The sequence below is a fragment of the Amphiprion ocellaris genome, chromosome 11, assembly GCF_022539595.1.
Source record: "Amphiprion ocellaris isolate individual 3 ecotype Okinawa chromosome 11, ASM2253959v1, whole genome shotgun sequence".
Lineage (NCBI taxonomy): Eukaryota > Metazoa > Chordata > Actinopteri > Pomacentridae > Amphiprion > Amphiprion ocellaris.
The window spans coordinates 13,549,542-13,566,723 of NC_072776.1; the positions used below are offsets into that span (position 1 = coordinate 13,549,542).

At 38.9% G+C, this 17,182-nt stretch overlaps 1 protein-coding gene across 1 annotated transcript in view; it reads right to left on the minus strand.

Moving 5' to 3' along the window:
- Positions 1-214: 214 nt before the first annotated feature.
- asmt (acetylserotonin O-methyltransferase) overlaps positions 215-17,182 on the minus strand; it is a 30,880-nt gene continuing 13,912 nt past the window's right edge. The window contains exons 5-8 of the mRNA XM_023294218.3: positions 16,728-16,846; positions 9,768-9,908; positions 6,565-6,687; positions 215-4,583 (exon numbers count right to left, since the gene is read on the minus strand). Of these exons, the coding sequence (XP_023149986.1) occupies positions 4,366-4,583; positions 6,565-6,687; positions 9,768-9,908; positions 16,728-16,846 (601 nt within the window). The 3' untranslated portion in view covers positions 215-4,365. The remainder of the gene's footprint in view (positions 4,584-6,564; positions 6,688-9,767; positions 9,909-16,727; positions 16,847-17,182) is intronic.

Below are 17,182 nucleotides of genomic sequence, written 5' to 3' on the forward strand. Positions count from 1 at the left end.
CCCAGAGGATGCCCTCACTCACTTGACCATCCCACAGAGTCTTAGGTGTCTCATGTATACAAGAAGAGATATCAACATCTAGTCCTACACAACAGAGGAAAAGAAAGACATGACTTGTGTCTAAAATAAAACTTTATCTTTAGGTTGAGTTTCTTTACAAACTTTTCTTCGTGTTGTTTAAAAGTTTAAAAAAAGACATTCATCAAGCCAAACATTGAGAGAGATATTTATATCATTTATTCTATTTTCTTCATGGAATAAATGATCCATTTCTGTTTTTTCCCCTTGCATAAGAAAACAACATTAACTTGGTTTTGTCTGCATTCAGCACATTCCTAATGGGCTGAAACTGTAAAATATTAAAGGAAGACTGTAGCTTATGAGGTGCTTTATGGGGCACAGCTCCACTATGCAACAGGACTGAGCAAAACCCTGTCAAATGATTCAAGATTGTAACAGCTAAATTAAAAAGTTGTGTACTTCTGCCCAAATGTGAAATGAAAAACTGCTTGGATTTACTTTATTAAAAATGCAGGTTTCACATAAACTCTGTGCTCCAAAAGTAAGAACACTTAGAAGTATACAAGTTTATTCTAATTACTGAGATTCAAATCTTTTATTTTCCAATACTTTATATGTGCACCTTAATGCACATACAAACTTTGCAACATAGAAAACTAATTTCTGGAGAAAAGGGGTTGGTGGGGGGTTGTGTTGCTCTTACAGCCAGATATCATCACTCTCCCACCTCTGTGCATCACTGTCAGGAATATGCATTCACTGTGGTAGTCCTAGTTATTTTCACACCAAAAATGCTGGACCTAATCTAAGCTAAACAAATCTACCTTGGTCTCATCTGAGCAAAGAACATGCTCGATATTCATCAGGACTCTTCTCATGTTGCTTAGCAAAGGTTTGTCTTACAACTCAACTTCAAGCAAGGGTGTTTTTCTTAGTCAGCGTTCATAACGGTTGATGTTATGCACTGTCCTTCGCATTGTCTGAGCTGTCCCTGAAACTCTGATTTCCAATAATAACCCCTGTGCTGAGTCTGAAGAGCTTTCTCATCTGTTTATCAGAGCAAGATCATGGATGTAGGACAGTGTCTGTGGCGTCATTTTAGGAGAACAACCGCTGTGACTCACTCTGTATCTCCAGATTACTGCTGCAAATGTGTTTTGACTTTATCCTTTCACATATTTTTTAAAGTCTTAGACACATTTTGATATTCCTCTGACAAGTCCTTTCAATGTGGAGCCATAATGCAGACAGGCAGATAGACACAACACATAGGTTCAAAATCACAGTTGTGCTCAGTTTTGTTGCATTGAATTTCATCTCTGGGGCCTCTATTTTCAGCATAGCCTTTCTAAAGTATTTGTTTGTTCATTGTTTGCAGAATGAATTACTGTACTTGTCAACTTAGAAACTGTGAAGTTATTGAGGGTGATACAATTTTTAATCATTCGACATTTAGGTGATATTGCACATGGGCATGCTCACTTCTGTGTAAAAGATAGTATCATCAACATAACAATGAGTATGTGTTTCCTCTGCATTAACACCTACATTATTTTATGAAGAAAGGATGTAAGCTAGCAACAACAGCCAGTTTAAAGAAGCCCTATCAAGACACAGGGTGTGAATTCTATGCAATTAGACAACCCTTTATCACGTAACTTTCGCCTTAGCAAGGTACAGGGTCAAAGGCAAATCAATAAACATGGCTGCATGACTCTGCTTTTTTCAGGCACTGTTACGATATTATTTACAACCTTCAGTGAAGCAGTAGTGCTACCATATGCTGCTTCCTAAATCTGCACCATGTAATGCTGCATGCATCCCTGGACACTACCACACTCTCCACACAGGTCAAGATATCTTCAGCCGCAGAACTTCATTTCCCTTCATTAGGCCGACTCTCTGCAAAGCTGTCCACAAGGATTTGACATCAATTCTAATTTGTTGTACTTTGAAGTCTGATTAATTCACAATTACTGGGAGAAAAAGGAAAGAGAGACGAGGATACAGAGGGCAGTGAGAATGAGTGGGTGTGTAGAAAAGATACAGAAAAGTGAATAGTTGTAGCGAAGTCATTAGAATGCAGAGCAGGCTTCAAACAATATTGGTTTCTGAAGGCTGATAATAATCTTTTCCACTAAAGAAGCCAGCAACTGATACTGTGTGAAATTATCTTTGGCGTGGCCACTTTTATGCAAAATAAATGACAGTTAGGTAGAAATACAAGTGAGCATAAATTATATTCACAAAAAATTGTGTGGAATCCAATTTATCTGTCACATTGAGAGTTTCTTCCACTGACATCCAGTGCAGTTCAATATTTTCAAGCAGGCTGCGTCACATCAGAGGTGGAGCCCAATGACAGGCTGAGCTTCTAATAAAAGACTGATATCTGCATTTTGAATACAAGCGTTGCACAGAGGATGATGACAGAGAAATTAAAGATGGTCCAAGTGATTGTGGAGAAGATTTATTGAGCCACGTCCATCATTAAAAGAACAGAGCACAAAGACAGCTTTACGAGGCCGTTAAGAACAGGAAAAAATCGAAGGGTTCAGACACAGGCTTTGGATTGAAAGATGAGTACAGATATGCAAAGAAGTTCATCTTCTTAGCTATGAGACTGGAAGCTCACACTGTATGCCATCTAATAGAGGATGACCTTTGCTGTGTACAGCTAATCTTTTACAACAGAGTCAGACTGAACTGGGCTTAGACATACTTTATTATATGGATTTGGAACAAGCTGAGGTACGAAATTATTTCTAAAATATGCATGTTTTGGTATTTTATTGTTTGCACATTTTTAGCAATGCCCTTATTTTTGAAAGAAAACCTTTTTTTTCTCCAATGAAGATAACACTAAATGAATCAGAAATACAGTCTACGCATTATTAATGTGGCAAATGACTATTCTAGCTGGAAATGACTGATTGTTAATAGAATATCTACATAGGGGTACAGAGGCCCATTTCCAGCAACCATCACTCCTGTGTTCTAATGCTACATTGTGTTAGCTAATGATGTTGAAAGGCTAATTGATGATTAGAAAACCCTTGTGCAATTATGTTAGTGCATGAATAAAAGTGTGAGTTTTCATGGAAAACATGAAAATGCCTGGGTGACCCCATACTTTTGAATGGTAGTGCATATATATAAAATGCTTTTTTTCTTCAGATAAATGGGGGAAATAAACATTCGTCATCAACATTTCTCTGTTGAACTTTTAAAAAAGCAGAACTCTTACAAAAACTAAGATTCTTATCAAATTCTGAACTTGGTGTAAGGTTACATTCCTACTGTTTCTCTTAGTCGCATGTTCTCAACATGCTTTCAGTCTATCTACATTGCTGACAGTTGTATTTATACGTCGGGGTGAACAGCGGAGGTGTGGACTGACCTTGACATTCCCTAGTAGTTTAGAGGCGAAGTGTGTCAGGTCACATCATAGATTGTCACAAATTTTTGGGAGGTCAACAGGAGAGAATTACTGGATGTAATATATACTACTATTAAGATTATACACTGAAATGAAGATCAATAGACAATGCACTATAGTTTTGTTATCCATGGCTATATTGTCATCTAGTAATCAAACTGATTGCTAAGCCATCTTTAAAAATTAACATCAACTAAGAGGCTAAATCATACAGATTTTCATATGCAGGCAAGAGTTTTGAGTATCAGTGTATTTTTACTCTTATTTTCTCTGTCTCTTGAACACTAATAGAGCAGCGCGATTATTGGTTTTGATGTGAAGGATCAAAGGAGGTCTACTCAATCAGATATTTCTACATCAATCCAATGATTTGTGAAGGCAGTGTGGTAGGTGAGAAGATGATTCAGAATGGCAGCCTGTAGGTGCAGCTTTGTCAGGAGTGGAAAACGTTGCCATCCACAATTACAATTTTATGCATTCGTCCCTTGATTCTGTGACTAAAAGACTAGAATACAACTTGGGGGGAAAAAAACAGGCTGTGAGTGTCATTTTAACTTAGCGTTTTTGGTGCTTTCCAGTTTCTGTGACAATACCATGAACAGCACCAGGCGGACTGACCAGATCAGTTTTGCTTTTGTTACCAATTTTGCTTATTTCAAAGAAATGTAAAGTTTTGGAAAAAAAATCCACAATTATAGTATCCAAATGTGAACATCCAGAGTGGATTTTGTTTTAAATATTTCATAGATCACATTGATTTAGTGTGATTTAGTGTGTTTTTCAACTTCAAGAAACTTAAGATGATATTAGGAAATGAAAGCACAGCAGAAGCATGACATTTGATCTAAGTGGCGTGAGTCTTCAGTAATGTGCATGTGGTAACCCTGTGTATTTCTCCTTATCGCTCATGTTTCTTTGTGGCCCAGCACAGCGTCATAGGTCTTCCCAGTGAGGCAGTGCTGGATGTTGGTGAATCCAGCAGCAGCCAGCAGGGCAGCGTACTGAACATCTGTCCTCTCTCTGCCCTCCGTCTGCACCAGCATGTTCAGAGAGTAGAGCTGTACTGTCAGCGGGCCAGAACCGTCCTCTCTGAGCAGCGCCTCCACCAGCAACACAGCGCCTCCTGCAGCAGGGATCAAAAGATCTTCTTTATTTGTTTGTTCCTTCCTCATTTTTTTCCCCCTCGTTTTCTTTCTTTTGCTCCTTCTCTGACTCATTCAACAAGTGTCCAGAGGGAGCAGGTTTGACATAGCCAGGCTTTTTTTCTGTAAGCCAGAAACCCCAGTCAGAGATAATCGGTATCATTATGGGGATTATCAAGTTTCTTTGTTAAGTGAGGCTTTCTTCTTTAGACTCACATAAATGAGACGTTCAATGTGTCATGTGACTCTTCTTCTGCAGAAAATGGACTGAACGTGTACCATCTATTTCAATCAACGGGTTGCAATCATGGAGAGCTATGAAGAATCGAACAATTTATTACTGTAAACGGTGCTGCTACTTCAAATGATGTGAACATGGAATGCTGTTAAATGCTGCATAACGGAGCAGTTGAAATTCATTCATTTCAACATGATATTGAAGAAGCGCACTCATGTCTGCCACTGTCCCAGAATAAAGAATACGTAGAAATCACTTTAGTTTTAGGCTAAATCAAAGTAAAATAATGCTATGGATTGAATAAACTCTGTGACTAATCAGTTTGCTAATCTTTGTTCCATTAGCTACAGTACCAGCAATGTAAAACAGCAGCAAATAAGTCCAAGAATCAAAACATATTTATACACTTTCTGCATCACCAACTGAATGCATGCAGGTTCCATGGTGATGCAGCACATACAGTATGCGATACTGTAATCACATGGCTTCATTAAGTTTCTACACTGTGAGGACATTTCTACACTGTGAGGACGTTTCTACACTGTGAGGATGTTTATGCACTGTGCGGAAGTTTATTTAGATAGTTAGGTTTGCAGATATGACGTAATCCCCCTGGTGAGAACCTGTATTGCTTATATAGAGATTTGCCAGTAAACAAAATGCTTAAAGACAGGTGCTTCCCACAGCCATTTTAAATCCAGCATAAGTGCAACACCAGTTACCATGGTGACCACCTCATGGCCACCTTCTTGACACTTAACTGGATTTAAGCTTAGCATACCTCGCTGACTCATTAAACTTGCTTTGAAGCGCAACCCTCTGGAAGCAAAGCTTAGCTAGCTGTGAGGGTTTTGCTACATTCTCTCATTACATAAGTAGTTATTGGATTAAATGTTGCAAAGAAATACACTACTTTAAAAAATTATCAGCCAAACCAGATGTGCCAGTATATTTTCATAATTTCATTGTTATCTGTTTAACGGAAAGTTGAAGATACTTACTGTTTTACAGATAGATAGATAGATAGATAGATAGATAGATAGATAGATAGATAGATAGATAGATAGATAGATAGATAGATAGATAGATAGATAGATAGATAGATAGATAGATAGATAGATAGATAGATACTGCAGTATGAAAACAGCAGCTCACTTTTAATGCTCATCTGGTTATTCATTTAGTTATTGTGAGAAAGTAATGCAGTCATTTTGACAGTCTTGAGCGAAGCTGATAAAGCTTATTGTCACATCATACGTTTTAGCCATCAAACACATCAAACACACTGTTGATTGCCGTATTGCACAGCAGTAATTGGTGAATCTGGGTTCTTCTTTAATGTTATTAGTTCTACCTGTAGCATGTTAAGTGTCTGCAGTGAAAAAAGGTCTGCTCTGAGGAACGACTAGATGCTACAACAGGCTGTATTCACTGTCCAGTAAAACGAGGCTTCCCTACTTAATCTCTTTGTTCTCTCATCCTTCCTCTTACGCACTGTCTGTTCCCTGATAGTGTCTGCTGCTTTTGTGCGTGTTCGTCTGACTTTGATCAAAGTCAGAGGGACAGATTTTTCTGGGATCAGCTGCATTGTGGGATACAATCTGCCATCTCATTTCAAGCAGAAGAAAAAAGTACTCATCTCTTTCACACTCAGCGACACACACACACACACACACACACACACACACACACACACAGAGAGAGAGAGGTACATACACACAGACCTGGTTTGCAGGCTTTATAGATTCTACGGAGAAGCTCTATGCAGCGTTCATCTGTCCAGTCGTGGAGGATTCTGGCAAGAATATAGAGGTCAGCCTCTGGCAGATGGTCTTTGAAGAAGTCCCCTAAAAAACACACAGACGTCCATATGCACATTTCAGGTACATTGCATTCCGAGGATGCTGCTATATTTCAGTCAAGCATATATGATAGAACAGATTATGGGAGTACAGAACATGCAGATCATAAATGTTTGGCTTCTAAACTCCCAGCAGGGAGCAGGAAGCGAGACTCGGAGCCTACAGATGGGCGCCACCATGATTTAAAGAGTTTGTTGGAAATGTGTTGCGGAGAAACGAGAATGTGATGCCAGTATAGCAGAAGATCCGAGTTGGGCAGCCTGAAGGAGTTTGCAGGCTTTTCTTGATTTGATTTAATTATTTCATGTAATTATTAATTCTGTTGACAAGTCTTTAAGTAATAAGACACGACTCAATTAGTGTGTATTTCCTGAAATCTAATTAATACAAAGGGAAAATGTCAGTTGTAATCTAATTATGTCAAAAGCACGTCACCCAACAAGTGCTAATATTAAGTGGTGATCTAGTTGTACAGGGTTTGAGGATTTTGGTTTCATATACTTTGTTCAACTTTTCTATTCTATGACTTTACTCCCACCACAGCTGCTGTGTTAAACAGGGGAGGCACAATGAGTGTGTTTATATCCTCCACTCAGTTCTCTGTCCAATGTAACTTTTATTCACATTCTTTTCAGATAATATGAAATAAAGCACGCGGAGGCTCTTAAAAATGCCATGTTACAGCTCCCGTTGTGCTCTCCACCATCATGGCTATGAGAACAGCAGGACAGAGCAGGAATTGATTTTGGCTCTGGGTTTGCGAGATTGCCGGCTGCTGTGAACTTTTTCCCACATTAGCTGCTGTGTTGTCGAGTCGACACAACAAAGGAAGCATGAGGTATGAATTGACAGTTTTGTACATGATGTTATACTCAGTGCGAGAATGAGAGGCTGACAGCATCAACAGTGTCTTGTTCTGCTTTTATTTTCAGATCTGGCGTGTGCTATTTTCCGACATAACACACAGTAATGGAAGGGCAGACAGGACTCGTAGGTAAAGGAACATGCCCTCACCATAATGGTATAAGGGAATATTAGATTTAAAGTGCGTTTTCAAAAACACATTTTCATAGATTTTTCTTAGATTTATATGTAGGTACAAAGATCATAATACTTTGGATCTAAACGCATGATCTGCAATATGAGGATATCCAGCAATTTTGATTTTAAGTCCCTCTCTAAGCATTGATTTAATCCCTAAAGCCCATCTCTGTGTATTACAGTTACATAGTAGGAAGAATTTTCCATGAAAATGATACCTTCATGTCTTCGAATGGCTTAGATGTAAATCTATAGTGTTGCATTTCTTTAGAATGTGCAGATCTATGAAATCCCTGCTTGTCCACTGACACCTCCCTGCTTGCTGCAGCCTGAGCACACCAGCTCACCTACAACTCTGCTGTATCACTGTCGACACACCGCACAACAAAAAGTTGCAGTAATTGAGTAATTCAGCCATACATGTCCAAGGGAGAAACTGATTCTGCAGAGGAATAATGGTACAGAATGTCCCACCCAGGATTGGTTCATTAGATTTGCTACATATGCTATGTTACATATACCATATGTTACATAAACCCTGGAAGTCCAGCATATAAAAGATCCCAAAAAACTTCACCAAAGTATATGCTAACAAGATGAAAAAAAAACAAAAGAAAGAAAACAAACTCTGAATTTTCACTGGAGGGGATCTTTAAATAATTTTAATCAGTGCCTGACAAACTCTGAAGCTAATATTGATATTCATATTTTAAAGGAATCAAATTACAATATATCAGTCAATAAATAAAGCATAAACAAACAATCTCAATACAGAGCTTTCTGAGATTTTTTTGAAAATTTGAAAAAGATACATGCTGAGCTATATGTCTTGTAGATGAGAAAACAACTAGTCAGTGCTCTCAAACCTGGTTTGGCATTTATACCGCTATTTGTAGTTAATTATCAGCCAACAAATATAAAGTAAGCCTGGCTTATATCTCAGTATAGCTGTACGCTGTATTACTACTCTACAGCATTATTACTGTTCTGGTTTTCATGCAAGGTATGAACATGTCATGTGTGGATATCTTCTCTGGAAAATGGAAAATGTGTGAAAGCATGCATAAATGTGAGCAGAAAGCAGAAATATGATGAGATCACATGGACCATATCTGGAGCTGATTGCATCCAGATTTAAAGTCTATCCATATAGTTCTTAAAGGATAAAGATGGAGATATTCTGTATTCTTTAACATTACCAAATCTTAGGAAAAGCTCAAAAACCCCAGACTTTCAGAACTTTGAATGACCCTCTCTGTTAGTCCCAGTTCGTTGGGAGTTTATTGAGGGAAACAGATCTCAAATTTTTCAAATTACTACTGCAATTTTCTAAAACAACTGGACACAACTTGTTTTTGCAAAGGCAAATAGAAATAAAAAGCACATTTAAGACTTTTAAAGTTGATGAAATGGTGCCAAAATAAAGTAGTGTCCACATTCATGTTAATGAACATGCTCCCAGTGCAACGATGCGACTCACTAATGTCTTTTTTATAGTGTTTGGACAACAGCCGAGGTCTGTGGCAGAGAGGAAGATGTTATAGGGAGTAATTAGTTGGCTTTTTAAAAAAAAAAAAAAAAAAAAAAAAATCCTCATAAAAACTCTGTCATCACTTTCCTTGATGTGTTATGTGCCACTTTTGCTGACATCCCCTCCTGCTCTGCTTGTATAATTTGCATATCTGGTCACAATGCAGGCAGAATCAAGTTAATGAGAAAATTTATTCTTACCACGTGTAAAGACAAAAAGCTCAGATAACGTATCTACATACAGACTGCTGGTTAATGGCAGATGTACAAGGAGTTATAGACGATGTTATGTGAAAAAGAAATAGTGGAATGAGTGATACCAACCCGTTCTGATAGGATTAACAGAACAGTGTGAGTTTTTTGTCGAACCTTCCTGATAAGCTGTGTTTCTATTTTTTTGGCTGTGTATGTGTGACTGTAGAAAGTATAGCTCTTGAACTGCCTGCATACTGTTATAAATGCCAAGTGATTTTGCATGCTTGTAATGATGTTACCCTCGTGGAAGCTTATCCTCTGGTCAGCCTCACTGACAAAGTGTTCCCTCGACACATGCACCACCTTGGGGAGGTCAAAGATCGTCACAGTGCATTCTGGGTAGGCTGACGTGCACTGCTTAGCTAATGCTCCACTGCAGCCTGCAGAGAGAGAGAGAGAGGTAGAGGGACTTTTAGTTGCAGCACAATGAATGCACCTTTGTTAAGATCACTCACACAAACACATACTGTACACAACACACAGCCATATGAGTGGAAAACATGCTTTCTGGTAGAAACCAATTATTTGTATGATCTGGTGTTCAGTTGTTTGTGGCAGCTTTGGGAAGATGGTTCATCTAACATTCATGTCAATAAAGTAGAGCAAATTGAACTGAATATAGAGCGACACAGACAGACGCTTTATATAGAATCAGACTGCAGAGCTGCTGTCTTGGAGTCCTACTAAGGAATCTAATCTGAGGAAAAAGCGAACAAACACACACAAGTTGATTTGATGGCTATCTGGCTAAAACTGATTTCACATACATTTGAATGTGAGCCTTTATGCTGTCATGCATTTGAAAGGATCTTTGATTATATTCCTGCTAGAAGTGTGGCTCTCGGGAATGGCGATCTGTCAGTGGATCCACAGGGAAATATCTCAGCAGCTAGTAAATGGACTGCTATGAAATTTTTATACTGTATTATATTCAGTATATGATAATTGAAGTGCGAAGGGGATCAATTGTGATATGTTTGGAGCCACAGGCAGGTCAAAGCTCTCACTTATTTAATGAAATATCTCAACAAGTAGTTTATTATTGGCATATGATTAGAAGTTTTTGGTCCCAAAATGATGTTTTGCAAAGACTTTCGTGATCTTCCGTTTCTTTTTGTAGTGCATTATGTCATTTTGTTCAATGCTTGTGCTTTTAGATTAATAACATTCTAGTTAGCCACAACTGAATTTTGAGTTTTGCATAATTTAGAACAAAAAAAAAGCATCCAAAAATGAATATAAAATACAATTTTTTTTTTTTTTTTTTTTTTTTTTAAAGGGCTGCACAGTGGCGTAGTGGTTAGCACTTTCGCCTTGCAGCGAGAAGATCCCTGGTTCGCGTCCCGGCTTTCCCGGGATCTTTCTGCATGGAGTTTGCATGTTCTCCCTGTGCATGCGTGGGTTTTCTCCGGGTACTCCGGCTTCCTCCCACAGTCCAAAAATATGCTGAGGTTAATTGATCATTCTAAATTGCCCGTAGGTGTGAATGTGAGAGTGATTGTTTGTCTCGGTATGTGGCCCTGCGAAAGACTGGCGACCTGTCTAGGGTGTCCCCTGCCTTCACCTGAGTCAGCTGGGATAGACTCCAGCCCCCCCGCGACCCTAATGAGGATTAAGCGGTGTATAGATAATGGATGGATGGATGGATGGAATTTTTTTTTAAGGTGAACATGGAAACATTGTAGCTTCCAAACATGAGCATGCTGACATTTTCTTGCGCATTTTAACATTTCATTCTTGCAGCCGTCATTTGCATGGAAGTTACATTATGAGATTTGTACAGCTGATCTGCTTTCTTTTCCTCATGAAAAAAATTGCAACTGGAAAATAAGGCAACACACACACACACACACACACACACACACACACACACACACACACACACACACACACAAGGGCGGAAACAGGGATTTTTAGTGCGAAAATATGAATCTTTCAACTTGATGCGTTGGCAGCATTATTATCTTCTTTCATGCTCCATAAAGCAAACTGAATTTGAAACAGAGAGAATGAAAGAGAACGTGACAGTGATAGAGAGAAAAGACATAGACTGGGATGAAGAGTGAGTTAGATGCAGAATATATGAATGGAACGGAGTGAGGCAGTGAAGCAGAATACAGGATCAAAGGATCTCACTCTGACAAACCTACAAAACCCATCAGACTTGGACTGGTGTGTGTGTGTGTGTGTGTGTGCGTGTGTGTGTTTGTGTCCATACAGGGCAAGCTGTCTAGCCCTGTGGTGCCTTCGTCTAACATGACTTGCTGCTATTATATCAGTCTGTATTGTTATAAAGCTTTCTTTTTTCCACATACACACATGTATGAACTCACATGAGTAATATTTGGATCACACACACACACACACACACACACACACACACACACACACACACACACACACACACACACACACACACAGGTTCTGTTTGGTGCTCACATCAAACAAGGGTCAGCAGAGGAGAAAAATCAAAGAGCCAAAAAAAAAAAAAAGGGGCAAAACCAAACACAACACGCTGTTCAAGACCCTAATCTGGCCTGTGCTGCCTCACTTTGTTAATGAAATCCTTTGATGGGAGGTTTCTGATTGTTCAGAGCTGTGTCATTGTTCTATTTTACTTCTTTTTTTTGGTTTGTTTTCTCTCTATTTACTTTACTTGCATGGTGTGTAAAATTAACTTATTTGTCCATATGTGCAGCCATTTAATAAAAGTCACAAAGAAATTAAATCAGAATGCTATAAACTCCAGTAAAAGGCAGCCAAACTTCTCTTTTTTGGCTCTTGAAAACGTCTCACCTCTTATCCAAAAGCCTCTTGGGTGAGGATTAAAATGTCTTTGAGAACCAAGAAAGAGAAATCCAGTTGCCTTCTACTGAAGTTTTTAGGATTATCATGACTTTCATGACTGAGAAACTACACAGTTCTAGCACACACTGCCGGTCAAAAGTTTGGACACACTTTCTCATTCAGTGGTTTTTATTTGATTATTTTATACACTGTAGATTAAAACTGAAGACATCAAAACTATAAAAGAATACATATAGAATTATGTTGTAAACAAAAAAGTGTTAATCTTCAGCATTAATCTACAATGTAGAAAATAAAAAAAAACCCAAAAAAACACTGAACGAGAAGGTGTGTCCAGACTTTTCACAGGTAATGTAAATGCAACCATATGCTGGTATTTCTGACAGTTTCTAAAATCCAGTAGCTTTAATTACATATCGACGTGTACTGTAGACCACAGAGAATCTAAATCTATTAGCATCATGGCTGTGTAGCTGCTCCCTCGGTAATGTGTCAGCAGCTGGATTTTGGGTTCTGCAGCTGCATCCAACCTGCTCAAGGAGGAAGCACCGAAGGGAACCTCTGCTGATTGTACACACCCACATTGTCACGATGGGGAGCGCCGCTAAGCCTGTGAAAACAGTTGAGTAATGCCTCTGTTGCTCTGGAGAGTCTTTCAAAATTCTGAGAAAACCACCCTGTTGCTGTCATCAGCTTCAGCTCATAAAGTACCATTTTTTAACAGAAAGTCTGCGTCGCAAACTGCAGGGAACGCAGTTCAATAGACACTAATGCTTACTGCGGGGAAGATCTAATGAAACGCCACTGAGATGCATCATAACAAGTGCGATTTCCACTGTTTAAGGAGCTGGATCCAGACAGGGGATAATGACTGGGATATATTGGACTTCTGCAGCATATATTTTTTTTAAGAATAATGCCTCTTTTGGAGGTTTCCCAGTTTTATGAAGTGCTATAGAATTTTAGTTCCACTTTTAAGGTAAAAACACTGGTTCAATCTTGCACTGCGGCACAAAAACATTTAATCCTAATAGAAGGTTTCAACACTATTCAGCAAACAAAGTCCCCTGCCATGTCAAACTATTACTCAGAAAGAAATAAAAAGCCCATTTAGGGCTAGGGACTTTTAGGGAGTTTATGAGTTTGAGCCAAAAAAAACCTACAGTGTCCAACTTTATGTAAATGAAAATGCCCCCGCTGAGCGGTGTGACTCACTAATGTGTTTTTATAGTGTTTGGACAACAGCCGAGGTCTGTGGCACAGAGGAAGATGTTATAGGGAGTAATTAGTTGTCATTATTTTAAAAAATAAAACCCTCACAACACCTCTGGCCTCACTTCCCTTCATGTGTTACGTGCCAGTTTTGTTGACAACCATCCTGCTCTGCTTGGAGGTTAATAACAGATGTAAGTGGAGTTAATGTTCTCCGATGCCCTAAAATATGCATTTTCATTGATTGAAAACAGATTTGAGAGATGACACATGATAGATCGATAAATAGAATAAATATGAATGAATATAAATACACTTTGAATGCATAAATTTGAAATATTCCCTCAATTTTGTACAAGTTTTGTAGCAACAAAATGTTTATATAAAAAGACCCGTTCTGCTTCAAAGCCATTTATGTAATATCTGTAGACTTGTTGTAACCTTTGAGACTATGGTTTATTTTTAAACAGAACATACCATTGAAATGTATGTTAAATGTCACATTTAAATAAAACTAACCAAAGGGCTTTCACATACATACATACATATGAAACTAAAAATCTTTATACAACATTCACACAATTCAGACTCCCATAGGTGTTCAATTGGGTTGAGATCTGTTGAGTTCAAAAGTCCCAGCATATGATTTACTTCATTTCACACACATCACACCATTCACTGACCCCTCGGGCTCTGCGGATGGGGGGCTTTGTTATCCTGGAAGAGACCACTCCCGCCAGGATAGAAATGTTTCACATGAGGATAAAGGTGATCACTCAGAACAAATGTGCTGCTTTGGAGTGACCCTTTCCCTCTAAAGGGGTCTATTGGACACAAAATCATGCCAGCAAAAGCCCCCCACAGCATAACAGAGATAACAGAGCCACTCATCCCCTCACTGTGGTTGTCAGTGGTTCAGGTACTTTCCATAATCTGTTACCTGTATTCATGTGTACTGTATGTCAGAGATTTTGGGGATGTGCAAACAGACAGGCTGATGCCTGATTTGGATTAAAGTCACAATCAGCTAGTTGGCAGAGAGTTGGACAGACAAAGAGACAGATAGAGTTTCTGAGCAGCAGGTGTGCACAGACAGAACAGATGCTGCGTGAGTCTACATGGGACGCTGCAGTCATGCCCTTCAGGCTCCTGCTGTCCACGTGTGCACACTTTTAGGTGATGCAGCTTCATGCATAAGCATGAACATAAAACCTCATGCTGAGAAAGTCACAGGAGGTGTGCACTGTGTGTGTCTGTGAGAGAGAAAGTTGTGAAGCAGTGCTTTTAGTGGCTTCACAGCTCCCCTGTGTGGACAGCTGAGGTGTCACACAAAGCAGGTGACAACCTGTAGGTGAGAGCTGGTTTTGCTACATTATATATATATATATATATATGTGTGTGTGTGTGTGTGTGTGTTAGATAGACATGGTGCACTGGATTTTTTGGCTTTTTAGCCATTTCAATGCTGAACTAAAATACACTTAGTTCAGGTGAGTTAAAGTGTATTTTCATCCATGAATCTTAATATGTAACCTGATTTGTAGGGGGGATTCTCCAAGCATTTATACAGGATTTTCATGGATACTATTTTAGAACATTTTAATTTTACTCATCACAGAGTATAGTCTTGTGCCCACATTAGTCCATTTCTGTGACTCTTGACTGATTTCTAGTACATGAGTGGAGACAATGTTCTGCCCTTAGTTCAGTTTGGAATACAGGATGAGACAAAGTAATAAAAAAAAGAACTGGCACAATATCTCTGACATCTCTTACTGAAGCCGTGAAGTTTTCAGCAGCAGATCAAAACTCCAGTGACAACAGAAGATTCCATCTTATTTTTTTTTTTTTTTTTTTTTATTTTTTTTTAAACATCTTTTCTATTTGATCCTGCTCCATTGTTGGCTTGTTTCTCTGCATTTCTTTAGAGGCTCTGACTTTTCACTGTGGAGTTCATCTTGTGTTTGTTCAGTCTTTCCTCTCCTCACATTTTAATCATTGTGCCATTTGCTCGCTGTGTAAAGCATTTTGTCGGGAACCTGCTCTGCAAAGATGCTTTATAAATAAACCTGACTTGACAAAAGCACAGAGAACAGTGAAGCGAGCAGCCTTTTTACCTCTAAGTATCCAAAGAAGACAGACGTGGCTGCAAGCAACATCTCGTTTCACATTCATATATTTTACACAGCTTTTCAAATTAACCAGTCTGTTGAACAGAAGCTGGAGGTAAATATTTGCCCTTGTACACACGTCTTCTTGTTCTAAGACCTCAATAAAATCTGGTGATGAGGCCATAAAATCATGATTGGGCTTTGAAGAATCACATAAAACAATAGAGAAATAAATACTAGATACAGATTAATGTCATGCGTTGCAATAACTGTCTGGTTTGGAGGAGACTTAAACAGACTGTTGTGGCAGACACTGCTGGTCAACTCATGGCCACAACTGAACCACAGCGTTCACTTTGGAACTATGGGGTTGTACTTCATTTTGCAAAAAACATACAAAAAGCCCACACATCTGTGTGAAGAATTCTGGGTATTGGACAAAAACATATGCATCATCATCTCAAAAAATATAGTCTGTGCGCTAGTATATTAAATATTAGTATTTTAATAAATGACCCTGTGATCATAATATACGGACTATATTATGCCTTGTACAAAAATATTGTTGAACAATTTAGTGACCATATGAAAGCCACTGATGAAACTCATTGGCTGCTGATCTTGTTAATGTCTGAAGGAAAATTCATAATTACAACACCATTATGTCAGCTCTATATTTACATGTATGTACAGCATTTTTCCCCCTCACAGATACACTATAATGCTATTATTTTAATAACAGTGAATCAATAAATCTATGAAACCTCTGACAGAATAACAAGAAAAAGTCCAGGTCAAGGTGAGTATAAGTTGTGTGTGTTGCAAAGGTTGACTGACTTACTTAAAGTCGTTAACTCAGGGAAGCTGATGGGAGCTAGTAAAGGTCACAGTTGACTGTGTGTGTTTTGTGAATTTCTGTGCACATGTACCACCCTGTATGTTAATGTGTGTTTAGCTGAGCCAGCTGTCGCTCAGTTAACACATGATAAATGCTAATGACTGTGAACCCACAACCTTATGGAAATCAGATACAGTGACTCGATAAACACACGTATACATAAAACTTACCTCCAAGGTCACAGATGACCTTGAAAGGCGAAAGGTCAAAGGCCGTGACCACGTCTTTACCACAGATGTTCCAAATAGAGTTCATCAAGTGCATAAACTTCACCATTTCCTCATCCGACCTACACACGCAAAGAGAAAAACTCTTATTTTCATTACTGCCTCTCTTTCATTTCTGTCTCCCTGCACTGAAGCGAAAGTCTCTTTATCATTTCCTGTAGGCTGTCACCTATGGGGCTACTTGCTAAGAGACACACACACATCCACACAGCATTCCTCTCCTCGTATCAGAGTTTCTCCCCGTGGCGACATCATGGTGTGTGTGTGTGTGTGTGTGTGTGTGTGTGTGTGTGTGTGTGTGTGTGTGTGTGTGTGTGTGTGTGTGTGTGTGTGTGTGAGAGACAGGGTGAGGAAGAATAGAAGAGCCTGTGGTGACTGCTGCTGCTCTGAGGAATCTC